Here is a 21,839-nt window from a genome sequence, read left to right on the forward strand (position 1 = left end):
TGCTCACCGCTTCCCTTCCTCCTTCCAGCCACTTGGGATGGCCCAAGACTGGAATTATGGTGCTAGGTTAGTAAATGTGACCCCTAATTAGTAGTCTCTCCTTTATTCTTTGGGATTTCTATTACCCCCCACTTTTTTTTAAGAAAAATTGATGAGTTTTGTATAGTTGATCAGATATAAATAATGCTGATTTCACAGTTTAGCAATTATGATGGTTGTTTAAACATTTGGTACTAAATTATGTTGTTTCAAATAACTAAAATTAAAGTCCAAAAGCCAGTTACTCCTGAATTATCCATTTATTTTATACTGTTGTCAGGCAGCTCCAGAGTTGCTAATTTAACCAGTAAGTCTATTTGTTACTCATTAACTGAGAAACTATATTCTGAGAACCTTGTCAGGAACAAGGGAGTTTAAAAATATGTAAAATTAGGGCCTTTGTCCTCTGTAGAGTTCATAGTCTACTATGCTGTTTTTCCTCAACGATGTCTTTGATTTGGCTCTTTCCCCTCAATAGAATTATATTTACTTTACGGATTACAGGTGTATTTGATATTACATGGTGGATAAATGACAAGTTGTCCATAAAGGAAGTTTTGTGCCTTTTCACAACAAAAAATGCATTTACATTATAACTTTATAGTGATTCTCATAAGAAAACTGTTTTTTTGTTTTTTTTCTTGCAACCAGAAATCACCATTTTAATTTGTTAAACGTATAATTAGTCCATGTATTTTTTTAATATTTTTTTTAATTTAAAAAAATGTTTGGATACATGGAAAAACCCCTCAAAACCCAAACCCACGTAACACACCAGCTCCTCTACTCAGGCGCAGGTAAGCCTCCAGTGCCCTAGATGTCGCTCTGGCTCCACGATGGGGGTGGGTATGAGTCTCTATGGTTACCAAGTTGGGGGCGGAGAAGCCGAGAGTGGCTGGGAAATGATGGCTGATGAAGACGAGGAAGTCAAGCAGGTCTTGCAGAAATTGCAGGTGAGCCCGTAGATTAAAATCTGTATGTGCCTTTGTTACTCGGGAAGGAGCGGGGAGCCCAGTTATGTAGTACCAGCGAATTCCTTGGCGCATGCAGCACGCTGCATGTGTCGCTGAGGTTACTGTAAGAACTCGCCAGGGTGCAGCCGCGGTCGGAGAGGGGAGCCTCCCGGGCCAGGGGAGGAGCGCAGCCGAGTGTGGGGACCTCCTGCTGCTGACCTGAGTACACTCAGTTTCAGTCCTATGTGAAGAGGATTTGTTGCTCCTAACTTTATTCTTGCATGTTCTTAGGGAGTTGTTTTGTTTTGTTTTGTTTCTCCCTCCATTCACCCATCACAGGTAGTATACACAGTAGTAGATCTGCAGGAACTATTACCATGTGTTGTTTTGATTCCCACAAAGGCCGTTTCTTCGCTACTTACCTGCTTTGAAATTGGCAACAAGCAGAGTAATAGCTTGCACCACTTGCATCCTGGTCACTCCCCTCAGGACTCCACGGTTTTGATTCTTTTGCACACTTGCAGTCCCAGCTTGGGGTCTGATGACGAGGGGTCCATACTCCACTTAGTTCATAGCTGACTGCAGTTGTGACTAGGACTAGTCTTTTGTACTTGGTAGGTATGCACTAACTGGTTGTTTGCTCTTTACCTTCTTTCAGTGACCCAAGATTTTCCTCAAATCTCAGAAACTCAGTTCTTTGTCTTCTAAGACAGCCTAGAATTTATTTTTTAGTTTTATTTGTTTAAGTAATCTCCATAACCCAACGTGGGTCTCAAACTCACCACCGGGAGATCAAGAGTTGCATTCTCTTCAGACTGAGCCGGCCAGGTGCTCCCAGTCTGGAATAAACATTAGACTGGTGACAGGTTTATAAGCTGCTTAAAGACTTGTAATGCAAAAGTTTAAACATTGGTGAGACTTGTTTGTTTCTTGAGCAGACTAAGATAATAACACTTTTTATAGAGTGTGAGCTTTATTTTACTTCCACTTGACTTAATTTCATTCCCTAGTGTGACTGGCTGAAATTAGAGATTCTCAATCCTGGCTCCATATTAGAAACATTGTGTATATGTATAAAAAAATTCTGAAGTTATCCCTGAGGTTGGGGTGATTATGAGGCATTTTTTATTTTGTATTTTTTACATGTACTTATTTAAATTTTAGTAACTTACATATATTACTTTTTCCATGAGACAAGAAATTATTAAAAATGTTCACCCCAGCAAAGTCAAACAATTTCTTGCGTATTTGCTTTCAGGACTAGAAACAGACACTGAGACCCTCTCTAAAATTCCTGATTTACAGCCATGCGCATTGCAGGGCACAAGGAATTGGGTTGTAAGTTTTGCTGGGAACAGTCTTTTCCTGGGCTCATTTGTGGTAGACGGACTAAGCATGTATGTTTGGGGTATCTTGGGCGGGGTGGGCAGGAATGGTGCAGGAATGGAATGGGGGAATGGAATAGCGGAGAGGAAGAGGATAGTGATGTTGCTATCCATGGGAATGGTGGTACGTTTTGATTTCATTGTCATTTTAGGGCAGAAGGAATGTCATAAAAGGATATTTCTCAAAGTGTGTTTTACAGACCATTTTCATTACAGTCATCTGGGGTGCTTGTTAAAAGGTGTTTGAGTTCTGCTGAAGCTTCTAAAATCGGAATCTGCAGGCTGAGTCCTGAAAATAATACACACAATAAAATTTGAAAAACATTGCTGCTACAGAGGGGACTGTCCCTTCTCTTTGCTCTGGGTAGGGTTTTAAAATAAGTATAGCACCTATGTGTTTGTTAGAGACAGGGATGATTCATTAAGCCATTCAATCAACATTTTTAATGAGAGCCTATTGTGTTCCAAGCCCTGTTGTCGTATTCAGGTATGGCTTTGAACACGGGAGATGGGAGATTAGGACCCTCCCATCATGGAGCTTACATTCTAGGGATGGAGACAGACAACAGACAGTTAATGTATAGGTCACATAATTTCAACTGGTAAGGACTATGAAGAAAAATAAAGTATGATTAACAGGGGAAGTGGTTACTTTAGTTTGGATAGTCAGGGAAAGCCTCTGAGAAGTTGGTAGTGAACTGAGATCTAAATGATAATGAGGAATGAGGCATGCAAAGATCTGGGAAAAAAGTGTCCAGGCAGAGGGAATGGCATGTATAAACCCCCACGGTGGGATTGAGCTTGCTGGATCCGAGGAATTCAGTGAAAGCCAATGTGGCTTGAGTATTGTAGAAGCGAGGGTGTGTGGGAGCGAAGGGAAAGGAGGTTTGTGGCAGGGTGAGTAGTAGTGTGAGGTCAGATCGTACCATCTTCTAGGCTGTGGTCAGGAGTTAAGATTTTATTCTATCTACAGTGGAAAACTGAGAGTTTGTGATGTGCTGTGCATTTTTGTAAGGTCATTCTGACTACAATGAGGAGAATGTGAGAGAGTAGAGACAAGATGACCAGGTAAGAGGCTATTGCAACAGTCTGGGCAAGTAATGGTGCCGATTTAGCCCAGGAGAGTCCTAGTGGGATGGAGACAGGTAGATGGATTTAGGATGTACTGTGGAGGTAGTTAAGATGTGACAGAATTGTGTTATATATTTCTGCTGCTGGTCAGTTTCAGACTAGATAAAGGAAGAGCTTTGGCGTCACAGGAAGACTCAGAGACAGAGGTATTTAAAATAGGAAAGGGAACATTTACTTGGGTCAAAGGCAAAAGAGCCAGAAGGTGACTTGACAAAAACAGAACAAAACAACAAAAACCACAAGTATTTAAAGAAACAAAATCCTGTAAAAATACCAAGGTCCTCAAACTTAAATCGATCTCTTTGTCACGGAAAAGAATGGCTCTCACATGTTTATCATCATCACAATGGTCATGTATTTTCAGATACTAGCATAGGAAAAATCAGGGATATGATTGTTTTTGTTAGGAAGTCCAATTTTAAGGGTGCATTTCAAAGTTTTGTACTCTGGGGACCAGTAGCATAGGATTACCTTATTAACTGTTTTATCTCAAGTTGCAAAGTGTTTTCCTCCCCTTGACTATGGTATATGAAGTGCTTAGTCATACTGGAAGCCCTGTTGGGGCTGGGGGAGAGAGAACTATCATCATGGGGCCGGGACTGGCATGGGACTACATGAGCGTGGTGCTGGGACCTGGCTACTTTTCTTCATGATCTGTGGCATTTTGGTAGACCCGTCCACTGGCCTCTTGTGTCATTCCTCAGTGAGGTAGAGGATCCGAGTTTCTAGACCAGAGCTGGTATGGCTAGCTAGTCTCAAATTTCCTTGTCTGGCGTTCTCGTCTCTTAATGGTACTATTCTTACACTTCCTAGGCACTGGTGGATCAGCTGTATTCGTTTCGAGAGTGCTATTTCGAGACACATGGTGTTGAGGATGCTGGAAGGAAGCAACAGGATGTGCGGGAGGAGATGGAGAAGACCCTGCAGCAGATGGAGGAAGTAGTGGGTATGAGTGGCAAAGAGCATGCAACCCCCTGCCCTTCGCTGAAATGCGATAGAGTTTTGCTCTCTCTCTGTGAAGTAGTTGGTATCCTATTTGTGGCTGCTACAGGATGGTACAACAGAGTATTTCTTCTGAGGGTCCCTGTGTAGGATGACTACCTTTTAGTCCTCTAAACTGTGTTTATTCTAAAGTTTTATTATAGCAAATGCCATGAAATAAAAGAAATACCTGTTGCTTAAACTATTCTTTTTTTTTTTTTTTTTAAGATTTATTTATTTATTTGAGAGGTAGAGAGTGTGTGTGAGCTGGGGGAAGGGCAGAGGGAAAGGAAGAGGGGGAGCAGACTCCCTGCTGGCGGAGCATGGAGCCCCACTCGGGGCTCGATCTCAAGACTCCGAGATCATGACTTGAGCCGAAACCAAGAGGTGGACGGACACTCAACTGACTGAGCCACCCAGGTGCCCCTAAACTCTTCTTCTTAATTGACCTTTCTGCCTCTAATTTCTTTTACTTCCAAATTAATTTATGTAATGGCCATGCCATTATCTTTTTAACTATTACTTCATGCATTTAATCTTATCCTTTTGTCTGCCTCTTTGCTCAAGTATCAGAGAGTGCTACTATTGACTGGTTGAGGTGTAAACACCTTAATTTGGTATCCAAGTCTCCATTATCTGACCATTTTGTTTGTATTTCTTTCTTCTACTCTTATCTGTGACTACTTACTTAACAGAGGAACTTTTTGTTTCTTTCAGGATGGACTATCCATTCTCCCTTGTACATGCCACTTGGATTTATGCCTCTCTGCCTTTGTGTATATCATTTTCTTAACTGGAGGATCTTGTCCTTTTCTCCTTTTCACTTTTTTTTTTTTTGAACATTTTTTAAAGATTTATTTATTTATTTGAGAGAGTGAGAGTGAGCGAGCATGGTGGGGGTGGGGTCACTGAGGGAGGAACAGAGGGATAGAGAGAATCCCAAGCTAACTCTCTTGCTGGGTGTGGAGCCTGATGCGGGGCTTGATCTCATTACCCTGAGATCATGACAGGAGCTGAAATCAAGAGTCAGATGCTTAATCAAATGAGCCACCCAGGTGCCCCCCCTTTTCACTTTTTAAAGCCCATTCATTGGGTGTATGCCATATGCCCCTTTTCATTGTTGTTTTATTTTTTTTAAAGATTTTTTTTTTATTGGGGCGCCTGGGTGGCTCAGTCGTTAAGCGTCTGCCTTCAGCTCAGGTCGTGATCCCGGGGTCCTAGGGTCGAGCCCCGCATCGGGCTCCTTGCTCCGCGGGAAGCCTGCTTCTCCGTCTCGCGCTCCCCCTGCTTGTGTTCCCTCTTTCGCTGTGTCTCTCTCTGTCAAATAAATAAAATCTTTAAAAAATAAAAAAATAAAAAAAAAATATTTTTTTTTTATTTATTTGAGAGAGAGAGAGAGAGCACGAGTGGGGTGAGGGGCAGAGGGAGAAGCCAACTCCCCACTGAGCAGGGAGCCCGATGTGGGACTCAATCCCAGGACCCTGGGATCATGACCTGAGCCGAAGGCAGATGCTTAGCGACTGAGCCACCCAGACGCCCCTCATTGTTTTAATTTTCCATGAATATGCTTTGTCCTCTCCACTAGATTGTAAGCCCCTTCGAGGTAGGGATAATGCTCTCTTAGTTACCCTATTAACCTAACCTAGTACTCTGCAAATGGTAGGCTTTCAGTGGTATTGAAAGCATGGAGGCTTTGGTAGGCTTTCAATAAGTGGTTTGTTCATAAAGAGTTTCTTCAACTGTTTCATTCGTAGGGCCGACCTGAGGTTATTTCTTGAGAGAACGTGCCCTGGTCCTCTCTGTAAGACTGCCTGGGTTTTTCTAATTTCCTCCATTTTCCCTTTCCTCCTAGGTTCTGTCCAGGGCAAGGCACAGGTTCTGATGCTGACTGGGAAGGCACTGAATGTGACTCCTGACTATAGTCCTAAGGCTGAGGAGCTTCTGTCAAAGGCTGTGAAGCTGGAGCCCAAGCTGGTGGAAGCCTGGAACCAGCTGGGTGAGGTTTACTGGAAGAAAGGCGATATTGCGGCTGCCCACACCTGCTTCTCAGGAGCCCTGACCCATGTGAGCCGTCTGCTGTCCCCTTGGAAAACACAGATGGGGAAGGCTGAGATTCCTTCGGTTTTGTGAATTTCCCTGGGATATGAATACCAGAATAGAACTGTGCTAGATCTAGGAGAATGGAATCGGAGGGGAGGAAGATGTGGGGAGAAGGCCTGGCTGAGGAAAACAGGGACAGGGGACTGAGAAAGGAAGATGATGGGGATCAGGTTCAGGGAGAGATGAGAAGTGAAGAAAAATTAACAGCCAAGTTGATCCTTGTAGATGGCAGTAAGAATTAAGATGAGAAATTAGGTTTAGAAGATTAAGATAGAAAAGATCTGGAAAGGGGGAATAGAATCAGGAAGGTTGAGTATGTGTCTTCTCCATTTGCAGTGCAAGAACAAAGTGTCCCTTCAAAACCTGTCCATGGTCCTTCGCCAGCTTCGGACGGACACTGGAGATGAACATTCTCGTCATGTCATGGACAGTGTCCGACAGGCTAAGTTGGCTGTGCAGATGGATGTCCACGATGGCCGCTCCTGGTGTGAGTGCTCTTAAAAGATCTCCAACAAGTTTCTAGAGCAGTGGTTCTCAACATGGCTACACATGCCAGAACCTTCTGGAGCCCGGCTGTTGGGTCTAATTCTAAGTGTCAAGCCTGGGCATCTTTGTTTTGAAGCAAACTGAAAGGTATTTTGATGAACCACTGTTTTAGGAACTCTTCGATCATCCAAGAGGACGCTTATGTTTCCACGTAAGCAAGGCAGGGCTTTTGTGCAGTCTGTTCAGGTTTCTGCTTTGGGTCTGCGTTTGCCTCTTTATCCCTGTGAAGTTTGGAGTATACCAAATACAGTGTTATTACTGGGTTTTGTCAGATGTGGGACCTTTCAAGTAGAATTTTGAAGGGTAACCAAAATAGGTCATATCTGGAATCTGGGCTCTGAGGCGACTCACCACTGTGTTTCTTGGGTTTTTTTCCTTACTTAGGTGGGGCAGGTTGGCTAGAGTGGGCTGCAGCTGGGTGTCTCCCCTCCCCCACGTGGATGGGTATGGCCAGGTGGTATTTTCCTTCCTCAGGTTATTTAGGCTCTGGTTAGCTAGTTTCTCCTGGGGGCAGGCCTTGTGAAGAACAGGGTGCTCTAGCACATTTCGGAACAAGTTCTTTCTCCCCTTCCCCCCGCTGGAAGTATGAGGGGATTTTTCTCGGATACTTGCTGTGGGAATCTGGTTGAGCTTCTGCAGGTAAATCTCACAGTATCGTGGGGACCTCCTTAGGCCTGGGACCCCTGGAGTTTCTGACTCCCAGACTTGTCCACATTGACCCTCCAGCTCTTTGTCAGTTACAGTTACAGTTCGGGTGCTCCTATCTCAGCACTAGTACTGCGGCTCGGGAGTTCCTGCCCTGGTGAGCCACAGTCCCTGTGTTTGCCTGTCTTTCTCCAGTTTTAGGGGCAGTAGTTTGCCTGTGTTGTTCCCTGTCTTACGGCTCCAAGAAGAGCTGTGGAGTTTTCAGTCCATCAGGATGGAGTGGTGACTTCCCAGCCCCTTACAGGAGGAACCGGAAACCCTTTGTTTCTCTTTCAGATATTCTGGGCAATGCGTATCTTTCTCTTTACTTCAATACTGGCCAGAACCCCAAGATCTCCCAGCAAGCCCTCAGTGCCTATTCCCAAGCAGTAAGTATTTATGGTCACAGCAGAAGCAAGAGCGTCTTTCAGTCTTGTGCGTGGCTCTTTCGCAAGCAGCATGGGCAGTACTTAATGGCATCCAGGGTGTGTGGTTTTGCAGAGCTCTATCTACAGAGGTGACTTCTTATAACTGGAGTGTTAGCAACCACTGGCAAGGGAGCCGCAGTGCTAGACAGGCCTTTGAACTATCTGGGTTTCCTACCGGCGCTCATAAGCAAATCACAGAGCCCATCCCAGTGTGTTCATCTTTTGTGGTGGGGAGAAAAGTCTATATTAAAATAATGCTTATGGGGCACCTGGGTGGCTCAGATGGTTAGGCGTCTGCCTTCAGCTCGGGTCATGATCCCAGGGTCGTGGGATCAAGCCCCGCGTCGGGCTCCCTGCTCCTCAGGAGGCCTGCTTCTCCCCCCTCCTCTGCCACTCCCCTTGCTTGTGGTCCCTCTCTCGCTGTGTCTCTCTGTCAAATGAATAAATAAAAATCTTTAAAAAAAATAATGCTTATTAATATTTGTGTACGTGTTTAAAGAAAAAGGAAAGCTCTAATACTTAAGTATAAATTAAGTGTTATCCTGTGATAAGCCATGAGATACTATGGCTCTGGATTTCCCACAGGCTAAAATCAAAAACAGTAGGGACACCTGGCTGGCTCAGCTGGTAGAGCCTGCGACTCTTGATCTCAGGGTCGTGAGTTTAAGCCCCACGTTGGGTGGAGAGATGACTTAAAAATAAAAGCTGTAAAATAGAAAACAGCATATAGCCCATTCTGCATCATTTCCTCAGGATTAACCTGCTGGTGCTCATGCTTTGTTTAGGCCTTTCAAGCCGTTTTTCTATCAATAGCTGCTTACATGCGGGATTCCTTCAGGCTTGAGCTCCTGATTACTCTTTATCAGAAGGTTCACCTTGGCCTTCTGAGCAGTTTTTATTTGGGCCTCATATTCACCTTTCTTTTTTTGCTTTCTTGCTTCTCTTGACTTGGAGAATTGCTTTTTAACTTACCATTACTTATTTTATTCTGTGTGGCAGAATATTCTATTCATGTTTGTAGTTTAGGGACTGACCTTTTTTCCATCAGGGAACTTGAAGGCAGAGGGATTATATTTTAGTCTAATTTCTTACTTTGGTGGATGTTTACATTTAAAAAAAATAGTAACAGTGTACTCTTTTTTTTTTTTTTTTTTAAGATTTTATTTATTTATTTGACAGAGAGCACAAGTAGGCAGAGCGGCAGGCAGAGGGAGAGGGAGAAGCAGGCCCCCCACTGAGCAGGGATCCCAGGACCCTGGGATCATGACTGGAGCCAAAGGCAGACGCGTAACTGACTGAGCCACCCAGGTGCCCCAACAGTGTACTCTTTAAAAATTTTATATTTGGCTTCTGCTAAATTGTTGCTTTTAACTCTTAATTTCTTCACCCAAACCTGCATTTTTAAACATATTCAAACCAACCATTTAAACAATTTTAATCCATGTTGTTTGTACTTTTGTGATGTGCTAGGCAATGAACATAATCAGAAAAATAAGCTGAACGTAGCCCTGAACATAGCAGTTTCTATCACAGCACATCTGCCTGAACTTTCATGTAGTTTCTGGCCATCTATTTAAATTAGAGAATCAGAATTTGACTTTTAGTGGGTGTTTGAAGGGGTCTTGAATATAGAAACATGCTTCTACCTGTATCTGGAGCTGGGCTCATGGGGAAAGGAAATGTATTAGATTGACGACATTTCTTTTCTAGGCCTTCCTCATTGATATCATTATCTCACCATTAAAAATTTTTTTTTTTATTAGAATGCTTTTATACTTTTCTTTTATCTTTGTGCTGGTGCATGGATAAATTATAATCATATTTCAGAAAGTTTCATGCGCACACAAAAACCCTTACCTCTTTGAGATGTCGGGGACTGAGTAATACACTACTCAAGCAGTTACTGTGTAACAGTGTGGATATAGGTAACATTTTGACAGGGAAGAAACTTTGAATTTTTCCAGGGGGAAGAGGTCTAGGGCATGTTGGGCATGGCCATCCGTAAGAGTGAGACAGGTTCCCCTGATGGTTTTTTTCTCTCTCTGTAGGAGAAGGTTGACAGGACAGCTTGCAGCAATCCTGATCTTCATCTGAACAGGGCAACGGTAAGGCCTGCAGGGTGGTGGTCGTCTGCAAGTCACCCAAGTGACAGCTGGGTCTTAGCTTGGAACGATAACTGAGTATTCATAGGGACAAGGTTGAGTACAAACTGCGGGAGGAAAGCCACATTATTTTGAGGGAGAGCTGGCTCAGTTTGACGTTGGGATCGGATGGGGCCTCTGGCGGGAAGGTGGATGGGGCCGAGGAGGCGGGAGGGTACACAGAGGATAGAGGGACAGTTCAGAAGACTTTTCTGAAATGTTCAATATAAGTATAAAAATAGAATGACCCACTGTATGCAGCGTAACTATTTTCAAATTTGGAAGTTAGTGTCTTTGAAACAATTCCATCTTCGGGGTTTGTGACCCCTTAGCCAAGGTGAGGGCTATAAGGCACTACTGTTCATTTCTGTAGATTCCTAGCACACCGTGCCATCCCTCCCCCTGCCATAGTTTGTGTTAGATACACATGTACTTGGGAGGTTTTCATTTGCTTCTTGTGCAGTTACATAAATATGAAGAGAATTACGGGGAGGCCCTGGAGGGCTTCTCTCGGGCTGCAATCCTGGACCCTGCTTGGCCGGAGCCCCAGCAACGAGAGCAGCAGCTTCTGGAGTTCCTGAGTAGATTAACCAGCTTCCTTGAGAGCAAGGTAAAGGTGTCAGAAGGCTGAATTCTGCTTTTATTCTGTGGGTCAATAAAGTAAGAATAAAGTAGGCTTCGATCGCAGTGACTCTATCTACAGAAGTGGGTAGGTGGGAGTAGGAGTAGACTCTCAGAGCGACTAGTTTACATCTTCTTATCTATTCCCCCACCCCCCCTTTTTTTTTGGCAGGGAAAGGTGAAGACCAAAAAGTTGCAGAGCATGCTGGGAAGCTTGCGCCCAGCCCATCTAGGCCCTTGTGGTGATGGGCACTACCAGTCGGCCTCTGGGCAGAAGTTGACCCTGGAGCTCAAGCCACTGAGTGCCCTACAGCCTGGTGTGAACAGTGGTGCCGTGGTCCTAGGAAAGGTGGTGTTCAGCCTCACCACAGAAGAGAAGGTCCCCTTGTGAGTTTCTCTTGCCTTTCCTCTTTTTCATTCTTTTGAACTAATGGATCTCACTTCCTGGCCCTTCTCTGACAGTTGAGGACGTTGTCAGTGGTCACAGATGAGTGCGTTCTGCTTCCTTCTGTGACTGTCCAGTGAGCAGGTATTGTCTAGGTGATGACTCACGATCTCTCCCTAGATTTTGTCATCACCCATTTTTTTTTTTTCTGGAACTTGGTGCTCTGTGGATTACAACATCCATAGCTGAAATCTGAATGCTGTTTTTTATTTTATTTTATTTTTTATTTTTTAAAAATATTTATTTGAGAGAGAGAGTGAGAGAGAGAGCACAAGAGGGGGTAGGGTCAGAGGGAGAAGCAGGCTCCCCGTTGAGCAAGGAGCCCGATGCAGGACTCGATCCCAGGACTCTGGGATCATGACCTGAGCTGAAGGCAATCGCTTAACCAATTGAGCCACCCAGGCGCCTGAATGCTGTTTTTTATAAGGCAGATGGAAACCTTGAAATTTTCCTGCCTCTTTGTATCATGATCACAGAAGTAGGAGGAGGGAGAGTTTTCAGTCCTCTTTGGACTTAGGTATGCCTAGGCAGTTCTGGAAGGTTAGCTTTGAGTTAGAATTTAAGGCCTGATGGGAGATTGTCTTAGATGTTATTCAACAAATATTTATTGAGCATCTGGTATATGTGTGGTAGGGAGTGAAATGTAAAGGATCCAAGTGAAGGTGCTTATAATCTAGCAGAAGAAATGAGTTAACATTCATTTAGAAAAAATATTTTTTTAAGATTTTATTTTTTTAAGTAATCTGTACACTCTCAGTGCAGGGCTTGAACTCACAAGCCCAAGATCATGAGTCGCACACTCTACTGACTAAGTCAGCCAGGCACCCCTCACTTAAGAAAATTTTTAATTCTTTTTTTTTTATTCAGATTTTTTTATTACATTAATCACCATACATTACATTATTAGTTTTAGATGTAGTGTTCCATGATTCACTGTTTGTGCATAACACCCAGTGCTCCATGCAGAACGTGCCCTCCTTAATACCCATCACCAGGCTAACCCATCCCCCCAACCCCCTCCCCTCTAGAACCCTCAGTTTGTTTCTCAGAGTCCATAGTCTCTCATGGTTCGCCTCTGAAAATTTTTAATTCTTGAAAAATTAGTCTGTTTCATCACTCCTTGGTCCATCACTCATTTCCTAATCCCTCATTGACTGGTTTCCTTTTTCTGGTTTCTACTGAATTTGTTTCGTCTGGCATCACCAGTGTCTGGTTCCGTGGCTTCCACTACGTGGCTCCGCAACATTCTGAGTGCTCTCTCACTGTTCCCTTTCATATTACTTCTGCTTCATCCAAACTGAAACACTTCCCATTATACGCCTGAGCTTTCTCCATGGACTTCTCTAGAGACATATGAGTGGAAGATCAAGAAGATAGTTGAGAAAAGTTCAGTTAACTAGAGCAGACCCTAGAATTAAGAGGAATGAGAAGGAGAGATAGACAAAAGTGGATTTTAGGGGGCTTTGAAGACAAATATTTTGTCACTCCTTGGTTTCTCTTTTTCTTAAATTCTAAATGTTGAGTTCCAGGAGGACTCTGTTTTTGTTCCTTTTCCTCTTTTCTCCCTTTACCAGGATGGCAAATAGGTGCCAAGTTCTGTCACTTGGCAGTGGCTGTCCAACGTACTGTGTAGAAGTGTTCTGAGGCTTCGATTGGATTCACCAGGAGAATGCTGGCCTTGATTGCAATGTTGGTTATGAATTCAGGTGTGCCAAGTGATGGCGTGAGCCTCAGTTCTTCACCATCTCATTTATAGGTCATGTCTTTTGGTGATGTCATATAAACCCAAGGCGTGCTGCCCCTGCCGTGCTCACAGGTGCATCCCCAGTCCAGGCCTCATTTCTAAGTTTTGGATTCCTCTATCCAGCTACCTCTGGGCTCCCATCAGAAATCTCTAACTCAGTATGTCCAAAATTACTCGCTTCCTCTTTCTCTCTAAACTGTTTCTCCTCCCTGACTTCCTTGTCAATCAGTGGTACTGCTTCTGCTCAGTCATTTAATTAAGACTTCTGGAAGTTGTTCTAGAATTCTCCATTCTTCTGCATTGTGGCACTCACCAAGTCATATATATATATATAGGTTTTTTTTTTTAGTCTCTACTTTTCTGTCTCAACAGACTCAATATAGCCTCTTATTGCTTCTCCAGACACGTCTTCTGACTCCTTGTTTTTTGTCCAGTGTTCCACAGTGCAGAGAAATAATTTCCAGATGCAGAACTGAGCATTGCCATTTCTTGTATAAAATCCCTTCCTACTACTTCCTATCCCTTCAGGATAAAGTTTGAACTCTTAGGTTAGCTTAGCATGCAGAGTCCTTCATAATCTGCTCCCTGCTTGCCTCTTTCCATTCTCTTCTTTTACTTTCCCACTTGTACCTCTTGTGCCTGTCACGGCATTATTTTGTACGTTCCAGAACAGCTGTTTTCATGCCTCTGTGCCTTTACACACAGTTTGTGTCTGTCTGGATAATCCTTCTTGATACAGCTCACATTTTCCGCCACAACATTTTATTTTGAAATTTTTCAAACATGGTAAAATTGAAAGAATTTTGCAGTGAACTTCTGCGTACCCAACCACCTATATTCTACCACCAATATCTCACTTGGTTTCTCACATATCTTTCTATCCCCTTATTCATCCATTGATTCATCTTATTTTTGGTGCATTGCAGAGTAAACTGCAGAGATCAGTATACTTTCTTCTAAATACTTCAGCATGTAGTCATTAACTAGAGTTTAGTATTTGTTTAGTTTTCTTCTTTTTATGTAAAATTTACATAGAATGAAATATACAAATCTTAGTGTACATTTGCTAAGTTTTGACTAACATACATCTGTGTAACCCAAACACCTATCAGGATAGAGCACATTACTTACCAGCACCTCAGAAAGTTCTCTTGTGTTCTGTCCCGGTTAATCCCCGTTTCCATTCTGCCCCAGAAGTTTTCTGTTCCTACTGAGGATTAGTTTTCCTTTTGTAACCCAGATAATTTTTTATCCTTTACCATTCCGTTTGAGGGTCTCCTCCTCAAGGAAACCTTCCCTGCTTTCTAGTTTTGAACATTTCTCATCTGGGTTCCCGTGGTCCCACCTTTGGCCTCACTGAACTCAGCACGAGGGAAAAGCTGTCTGTTCTAGCACCTCTCACACTTGTCCTGTAAGTGACGGTTTAAGTGTCTCCTCCTGCTAGACTGTAAGCTCACTCATAGCTGGATCAGTGTCTTCTTGCTAAGCACAAAGCTTGACACATGATAGGTTTTCAGTGAAAGTTTATGGGATTCAACGAAATTGACAGTGATGGTTAGAGAGTTGGAAGGTTGTGATGATTAAATTGATAGACCAGGAATAATGTTGCATCTGCAACATTTTGAGCTGGTTCAGTATTAGTATTTGTTGAATGGTCACAGCATGCAGATGTCTCAAGTGGGTGGCACAGTGACTGATGAGTCTTGTGCATATGCTTTATCAAAGATACTATATATGTAAGACAGATGAGGACTCAGACATGCATAGTGGATGATGGCACCTGTTGTAAGTTTTCTAAATAAGTAACTGAGAAAGCATTTGTTTATTTTGTTGATATTTTAAAACCACTGTTTTTGCTCTTCTTTCCTGCCCACTTTCCTCCCTTAACCCATCTTAACCTGGCAGTACCTTTGGCCTGGTAGATTCAGATGGACCTTGCTATGCAGTGATGGTGTATAATATGGTACAGAGTTGGGGAGTGCTCATTGGGGACTCTGTAGCCATTCCTGAGCCCAACCTTCGGCTTCACCGAATTCAGCACAAAGGAAAAGTGAGTGATGGCCAGGACTTTTTCCCAGCTCATAGGCTCTGAAAGTGGGGCCAAGTTTGTCTCTTTTAACAAATATGTAAAGTAATGCATATATATGTATGTGTGTATATATATGATATGCATATGTATGACATACATATACATACGTGTAATTTTTTTTTTTTTTACACTAGAAAGGGAAACTACTGGTAAACAAAAAGAATTTTAAAAATGGACTGGACAGAGAAAGACAAATACTCTATGATATATCACTTCTATGTGGAATCTAATAAAGCTCAACTTAGGAGAAGAGAATAGAATAGTAGTTGCCAGGGGCTGTAGGGGTGGGCAAACTGGGGAGATATTGTTTAAGGGTGCAGACTTGTAGCTAGTAGATAATGGTAGCTTTTTTTGCCTGTACTGGCTCATTTCATATGGAAATCTTACATGAGTCGCTATTTAACCACTTGCTCACCATTTAGAGTAGGGGTTGGCAAATGGTGGCCTATTGACCAAATCTGGCCCCTGCCCATTTCGTATGGCCTGTGAGACAAGAATAGTGTCTTTATTTTTATTTTTTAATTTTTTTCAAAGATTTTATTTATTCATAAGAGAGAGAGAGAGGCAGAGGGAGAAGCAGGCTCCCCATTGAGCAGGGAGCCCGATGTGGGACTCGATCCCAGGACCCTGGGATCATGACCTGAGCCGAAGGCAGAAGCTTAACCATTTGAGCCACCCAGGTGCCCCGTGTCTGTATTTTTTTTTTTTTTTTTAAGATTTTATTTATTTATTTATTAGAGAGCGAGAGAGAGAGAAACAGCATGAGAGAGGAGAGGGTCAGAGGGAGAAGCAGGCTCTCCGCCGAGCCGGGAGCCCGATGTGGGACTCGATCCCAGGACCCTGGGATCATGACCTGAGCCGAAGGCAGTCGCTTAACCAACTGAGCCACCCAGGCGCCCTCCGTGTCTGTATTTTTAAATGAAAACAATTGGAAGAAGAATAATTTGTGATACCTGAAAATTCCAGGAAATTCAAATTTCAGTGTCCGCAAGTTAATTTTTTTGGAACCCAGCCACGCTCATTTGTTCACGATTGTCTGTGGCTGCTTTTTGCACAGCAGTGTCAGAGTTGAATAGTTCCGTGACAGAGACTGTGGGACCCACAAAGCCTAAACTGTTACTTGGCCCTTTACAGAAGAAATTTGCTGCCCCCAGATCTAGATTATTTCTCATTTTCCCCTGTCATAAAGGCACTGTAGTGAAAAAATTTATATCTGTCCATATCCAGGATTATTTACTTAAATGAATTTCTAAGGTAGAATTCTGGCTCCAAAGGGTGTGCAGAGTTCTCAGACTTTTGATACATATTGCCAAGTTAATTTTTGGAATATTGTACCAGTTAGTACCAACAGTAGATGTGAGCGATTGTTTCTCTGTAGTTTTCTCAGCTCCGGGGAGAAAGCTTTGAAACATTATATGCTGCTTTTACATGAAAAATATATTTCGGGCCTTACAAACACTTGGACTAAGAGTTTCTCAGAATTTTCCTGGTGGCTCTGTGTATCTGGGTTTTTGTTTTTGTTTTTAAGATTTTATTTTTAAGTAAGCTCTACACCCAACATGGGGCTCGAATTCACAGCCCTGAGATCAAGAGTCACATGCTCCACCAACTGAGCCAGCTGGGCGCCCCTGTGTGCATCTAGTTTTAATTGTCAGGAAACCTGGGAAGGGCAGATTATGTGGAAGCTAGTGGTGCCCTTTGGCTAGGCTGTGCCGGAACCTGTCTTTTTTCAGAGAATTGTCCCATTCTTGTGATGTTACTGGCATCCCGCCTGCCCCAGATTTTCCCTCTGAAGATTGAAAACTTGGGGAAAATTATATCCCTTTGCTAGCTCAGCTTCGTTTCTTTAATGTGAGATGGAGGTAAGGGGTGTATATCCTGCGGGGCAAGGAAGGGGGAGTAAGTCCCAGGTGGTGTATCCCTGTGGAGTTGCTTCCGTCTCAGGATCTATCATGAGCCTCTGTGCGTTTGTCTTTTCTAGGACTATTGCTTTTCCAGTGTTCGTGTGGAAACACCCCTCCTGCTAGTGGTGAACGGGAAGCCCCAGGGCTCCAGTAGCCAGGCTGCTGCCACCGTGGCGTCGCGGCCCCAGTGTGAATGAGCTTACTTGACTGGCACGCTGAAGAAGGAGTCGGCGCGAGAGGAGAAGCTCACAGGCCCTTGGCCGCCGGACCAGCGACATCCCGGGACTCGGCCGGGCCGGGGCGGATGTTTGAGATGATGACTTTCCTCCTCTGCCCTATGAGGCACTGTGTGTCTCTTCTTTCCCTCCTTTTATCCTGTTCCAGCTCTCTCTGGGGCCACACGCTCCCCTGGTATAACCTCTGCTGCCTCTTTCATTGCTCTTCTGTTTTAGGCAAAGAGCATGGAATTGGTAGAAGGGTTGGGATCTTGCCATGGGACAGAGTTCCCAAGGTTCTTGTTCTTCTTGCCTCCTTCCTGAGCCTCATGTGTATATATCATTTCAGTATTTATTGCTAAGGGAGGGGGCTTAATTTTTTAATGGCTTGTTTTTTTTGTTTTGTTTTTGCAATTTTTATTTTATTTTATTTTTGTTTTTAAACTTTAGGTCCTTCCCCTTTGGGGCTGGAACAGAATTAAATTTGTTTGGAGAAAAAAAATACTGTGTAGTTTGGCTTCATTCTCTCTAAGCTAGAATTTTGGTTTTAGGATCACTTCAATCCATTGGTGTAATCCCCCCCCCCCCCCGGCTTTTTTTTTCCCTTTACATAAAATAGTTCATTTCTCTCCCAGTTAAAAGAATTCTGGCAACAGGTAGCCAAGGGCAGGAATGGCAACCCCACAGAGTTGCTGGGAAGTTCTGCATTCTGTCATCCCTAGGGGTGGCCCTCATCATGGTGTAAGATGACAGCAATATTTTCCTAATAGTGTTACTAGGCTGCAAGACCAGAGGGAGCTAGATATTCAGTTCCTTTAGATTATAGTGTTATATTTTGTAATAGTTTTGCTCTCTTTTTTTCCTAAGATTGATTGATTTATTTGAGAGGGAGAGAGAGTGCACACCTGTGTGAGTGGGGGGAGAGAATCTTTGAGCAGACTTCCCACTGAGTGTGGAACCTGACTTGAGACTCAGTCTCATGGCCCATGAGATCATGACCTGAGCCAAAACCAAGTCAGACGCTTAACCGACTGAGCCACACAGGCGCCCCTATAATAGTTTCTCTTAATATCCTTATGGAAAAATGTGAAGGAGGATTAATAACCAACTGAATGGCTGTAACCAGAGAGTACATTAATGGATACAGATTAATTTGGAAGACTTCTGGTGATCTGGCTTAGGTCTTTGTACTTGTTTGGTCCTGTTGAACTTTTTTTTAAAGATTTATTTGTTTATTTTAGAGAAACAAAGAGAGCATGCAGTGGGAGGGGCAGAGGAAGAGGGAGAGGGACAAGCAGACTCCCTGCTGAGGGAGGAGCCTGATGCCGGGCTCGATCCCATGAGCCTGAGATCATGACTTGAGCCAAAATCAAGAGTCAGATGCTTAATTGACAGCCACCCAGGCACCATGGTTCTGTTGAACTCTTGATCAGTAACTTGAATATCATTGGTGACTCACTGATTATAATTTATAAAGAATGTAAAACAGAGGACTCCTCAGAGAATGGGGGATAAGCTAAATGGATGATAAAACTAAAGAAGGTACAAGGGCTGAATCTAAGGTAAAAGTTTGAAGTCCATTCTTTTGATCCCAAAAGGCCAACTTTCTAGGTGTATCTTTAGCGTCATGTGTGAAAGATTACTGGGAATTTTAGTAGATAAAGTTAGTATGAGTAATCCATATGCACAGTTGCAAAAACTGTTTTTCGGCTGTACCAATGAATCTGTAGTAGCCTGGGAGGTTTTCTTTTTTTAAAGATTTTATTTATTTGACAGAGACACAGCAAGAGAGGGAATACAAGCAGGGGGAGTGGGAGAGGGAGAAGCAGGCCTCCCGCTGAGCAGGGAGCCCGATGTGGGGCTCGATCCCAGGACCCCGGGATCATGACCTGAGCCGAAGGCAGACGCTTAACGGCTGAGCCACCCAGGTGCCCCCAGCCTGGGAGTTTTTAACACAGTGTGTCAGCCCACATGCGGAGCTTTGTGTGCAGTTCTGGGTGTTGATTTTGAGACCTACAGTCATGGGAGAGCAATGTGGAACTTGAAGGGTTGTAAAATGCCTTGAGAAATGGTTGAAAGCAACTGGGGAGGTAGTGGAGGTGGTGTGATTATGTGTTCATTCAAGTCAGTAGAGAGATGAGACCCAGTCCCTCTTCCCCTTTTACTCAAGTTCTGAGTGTGATTTGACATACTCAGTGTAGGGCCAGACAGTAGAAAAATGGCCAGTAGGTGGTAGATGTGCCTAAAAGGGGTGTCTTAATTGGATGGCGGCCCCCACATGTGGGGTGACCATCGGGTGGAAGCTGGCGCAGGTGGTGAAAGAACTGACCTGGGGCAGAAAAAGGAGAGAAGTTTATTGAATACACTGCGAGGGAGCGCAGGTAGACGGCAGAGGAGAGGCCATCTGCCACAAGGCAGTGGGGGCCTGTGGGGGGTGCTGTATTTAAAGGGGGAAGGTGAGGAGGTATGCGACGTATGGAGTGTTCCCGTTTTTGGTAATAAGCCCATTGGTCAGTGAGGGCCTCTGGAGATTTTGAGGTGGGGCGCCTGATGGGCCTGTCTGTATTCAGCCAGGGGGTCGCTGTGGCCCTTTCTACATTCCAGCCCTCAAGCCTGTTTGCCTAAAAGCGGCCTCTAGAGTAAAGTGAAACAGAACTTAAAAGATTTATGATGAAGTACACGTACACGTGACTATGCAAACATGTGTACAGTTTAAAGAGTAATTAGAACACCTGTGAAAATGTCCACCTGGCTTAAAAACTAGAACATCGCTAGTATCTTAGAAGCCCTTGCGCGCCTCTCCATGAGCTCATTTGTTTTCACAGCTGTATAATATCTCATTGTATGATCGTGTCACAGTTTAGTTTGGGTTTGTTGTTATCGAAGCAGCAAATTATTAATATTCTGCACATGTCCTGAATGTATAAGTGCGAGAGTTTCTTTTCTTTTCTTTTTTTTTTTAAGATTTTATTTATTTTTTGACAGACAGCGAGAGAGGGAACACAAGCAGGGGGAGTGGGAGAGGGAGAAGCAGGCTCCCCACTGAGCAGGAAGCCCGACGCGGGACTCGATCCCAGGAAGCTGGGATCATGACCTGAGCTGAAGGCAGACACTTAATGACTGAGCCACCCAGGTGCCTTGAGAGTTTCTTTAATAGCAATGGTTTTCACAAGACTGGTCCCCAGACCAATAGCATCAGCACCACCTGGAACTACTTTTTTTTCCCCAGAGTTAATGAGAAGGGGGAGGGGGAAGGGGCAGAGGGAGGGATTGCGTTCCATATATAGATCAATTTAGGAAGAATAGACATCTTTATAACTTTGAATCTTCTTATCCATAATTTTCTTCATTTATTTAAGTCTTCTTCAATGTCTTTCAATATAATTATATACTTTTTCCTGAAAAGTCTTATATATATTTTATTTTTAAGATTTTTATTTATTTGAAAGAGAGAGAGCATGAGAGCGGGGAGGGTCAGAGGGAGAAGCAGACTCCCTGCTGAGCACGGAGCCCAATGGGGAACTCAATCCTGGGACTCCAGGATCATGACTTGAGCCGAAGGCAGTCGGTTAACCAACTGAGCCACCCAGGCGCCCCTTATATATATTTTAGTAAATTTATTCCTAAATACTTCATAGTTTTCAGTGCTGTTGTAAGTAATACCATTTTAAAAATTACACTTGCTATGTTTGGGAATAGAAATACAACTGGCTTTTTTTTTTTTTTTAAGATTTTATTTATTTATTTGAGAGAGCGTGAGCACAAGCAGGGGGAGCTGCAGAGGGAGAGCGAGAAGCAGGGAGCCCGATGCGCGGCGTGATCCCAGGACCCTGGGATCAAGACCTGAGCTGAAGGCAGACGCTTAACCGATTGAGCCACCCAGGCGCCCCCAACTGGCTGTTTTATATATTTTTCGTAGCTGTGACCTTTTTAGAATCTCTCATTCTAATAATTTGTTGTCTCCGTTGAGTTTTCAACATACAAATAATGACTGTTTTGTATCTTCCTTTCCAATCCTTTTACCTTTTCTGTACAGTTATGACCTCTGGTATGCTGAATACAAGTGATGATTGCAAGCATCCTTGTCTTGTTCCTATACTTAAAGGAAATATTTTCAATATTTAATAAAAAGTGTAAACTCATAAACTAATAATTATCACTTGTGACCCACAGATACAAAATCCTAAATAGTACCCAAGTGAATCCAGCAATATATAAAAAAATATACATCCTGACTAAGGAAGGTTTGTATCAAGAATGCAAGTTTGGTTTATTATTTGAAAGTTGAGTGTTCTACTTCACCACATTAGCAGATTAAAGGAGAAAAATTATTTGCCATCTCAATAAATGCCGAAAAAGCTTTGGATAAAATATAACACCTTTTCATGACAAACACTCAAAACAGGTGTGGAATCTAAGAGCAGGTGTATGTA

At 43.3% G+C, this 21,839-nt stretch overlaps 1 protein-coding gene across 2 annotated transcripts; it reads left to right on the top strand.

The window, feature by feature from the left end:
* Positions 1-923: 923 nt before the first annotated feature.
* Positions 924-17,916, top strand: TTC5 (tetratricopeptide repeat domain 5). Of its 2 annotated transcripts, XM_034994021.1 has the most exons (10): positions 924-992; positions 4,322-4,454; positions 6,342-6,553; positions 6,926-7,076; positions 8,117-8,208; positions 10,296-10,352; positions 10,852-10,998; positions 11,182-11,396; positions 15,104-15,248; positions 17,269-17,915. In XM_034994021.1, the coding sequence occupies exons 1-10, from the start codon at positions 942-944 to the stop codon at positions 17,386-17,388; spliced, it is 1,323 nt and encodes a 440-aa protein (XP_034849912.1). In that variant the 5' UTR covers positions 924-941; the 3' UTR covers positions 17,389-17,915. The 2 variants fall into 2 exon arrangements, with proteins under 2 accessions (XP_034849912.1, XP_034849914.1); XM_034994023.1 differs by lacking the exon at positions 15,104-15,248 and having other exon boundaries at positions 17,269-17,916.
* The last annotated feature ends 3,923 nt before the right edge of the window (positions 17,917-21,839 follow it).

This window comes from Mirounga leonina, unplaced genomic scaffold (genome assembly GCF_011800145.1).
Source record: "Mirounga leonina isolate KUSES-001 unplaced genomic scaffold, KU_Mleo_1.0 Mir_91, whole genome shotgun sequence".
In the NCBI taxonomy this organism is placed as follows: Eukaryota; Metazoa; Chordata; class Mammalia; order Carnivora; family Phocidae; genus Mirounga; species Mirounga leonina.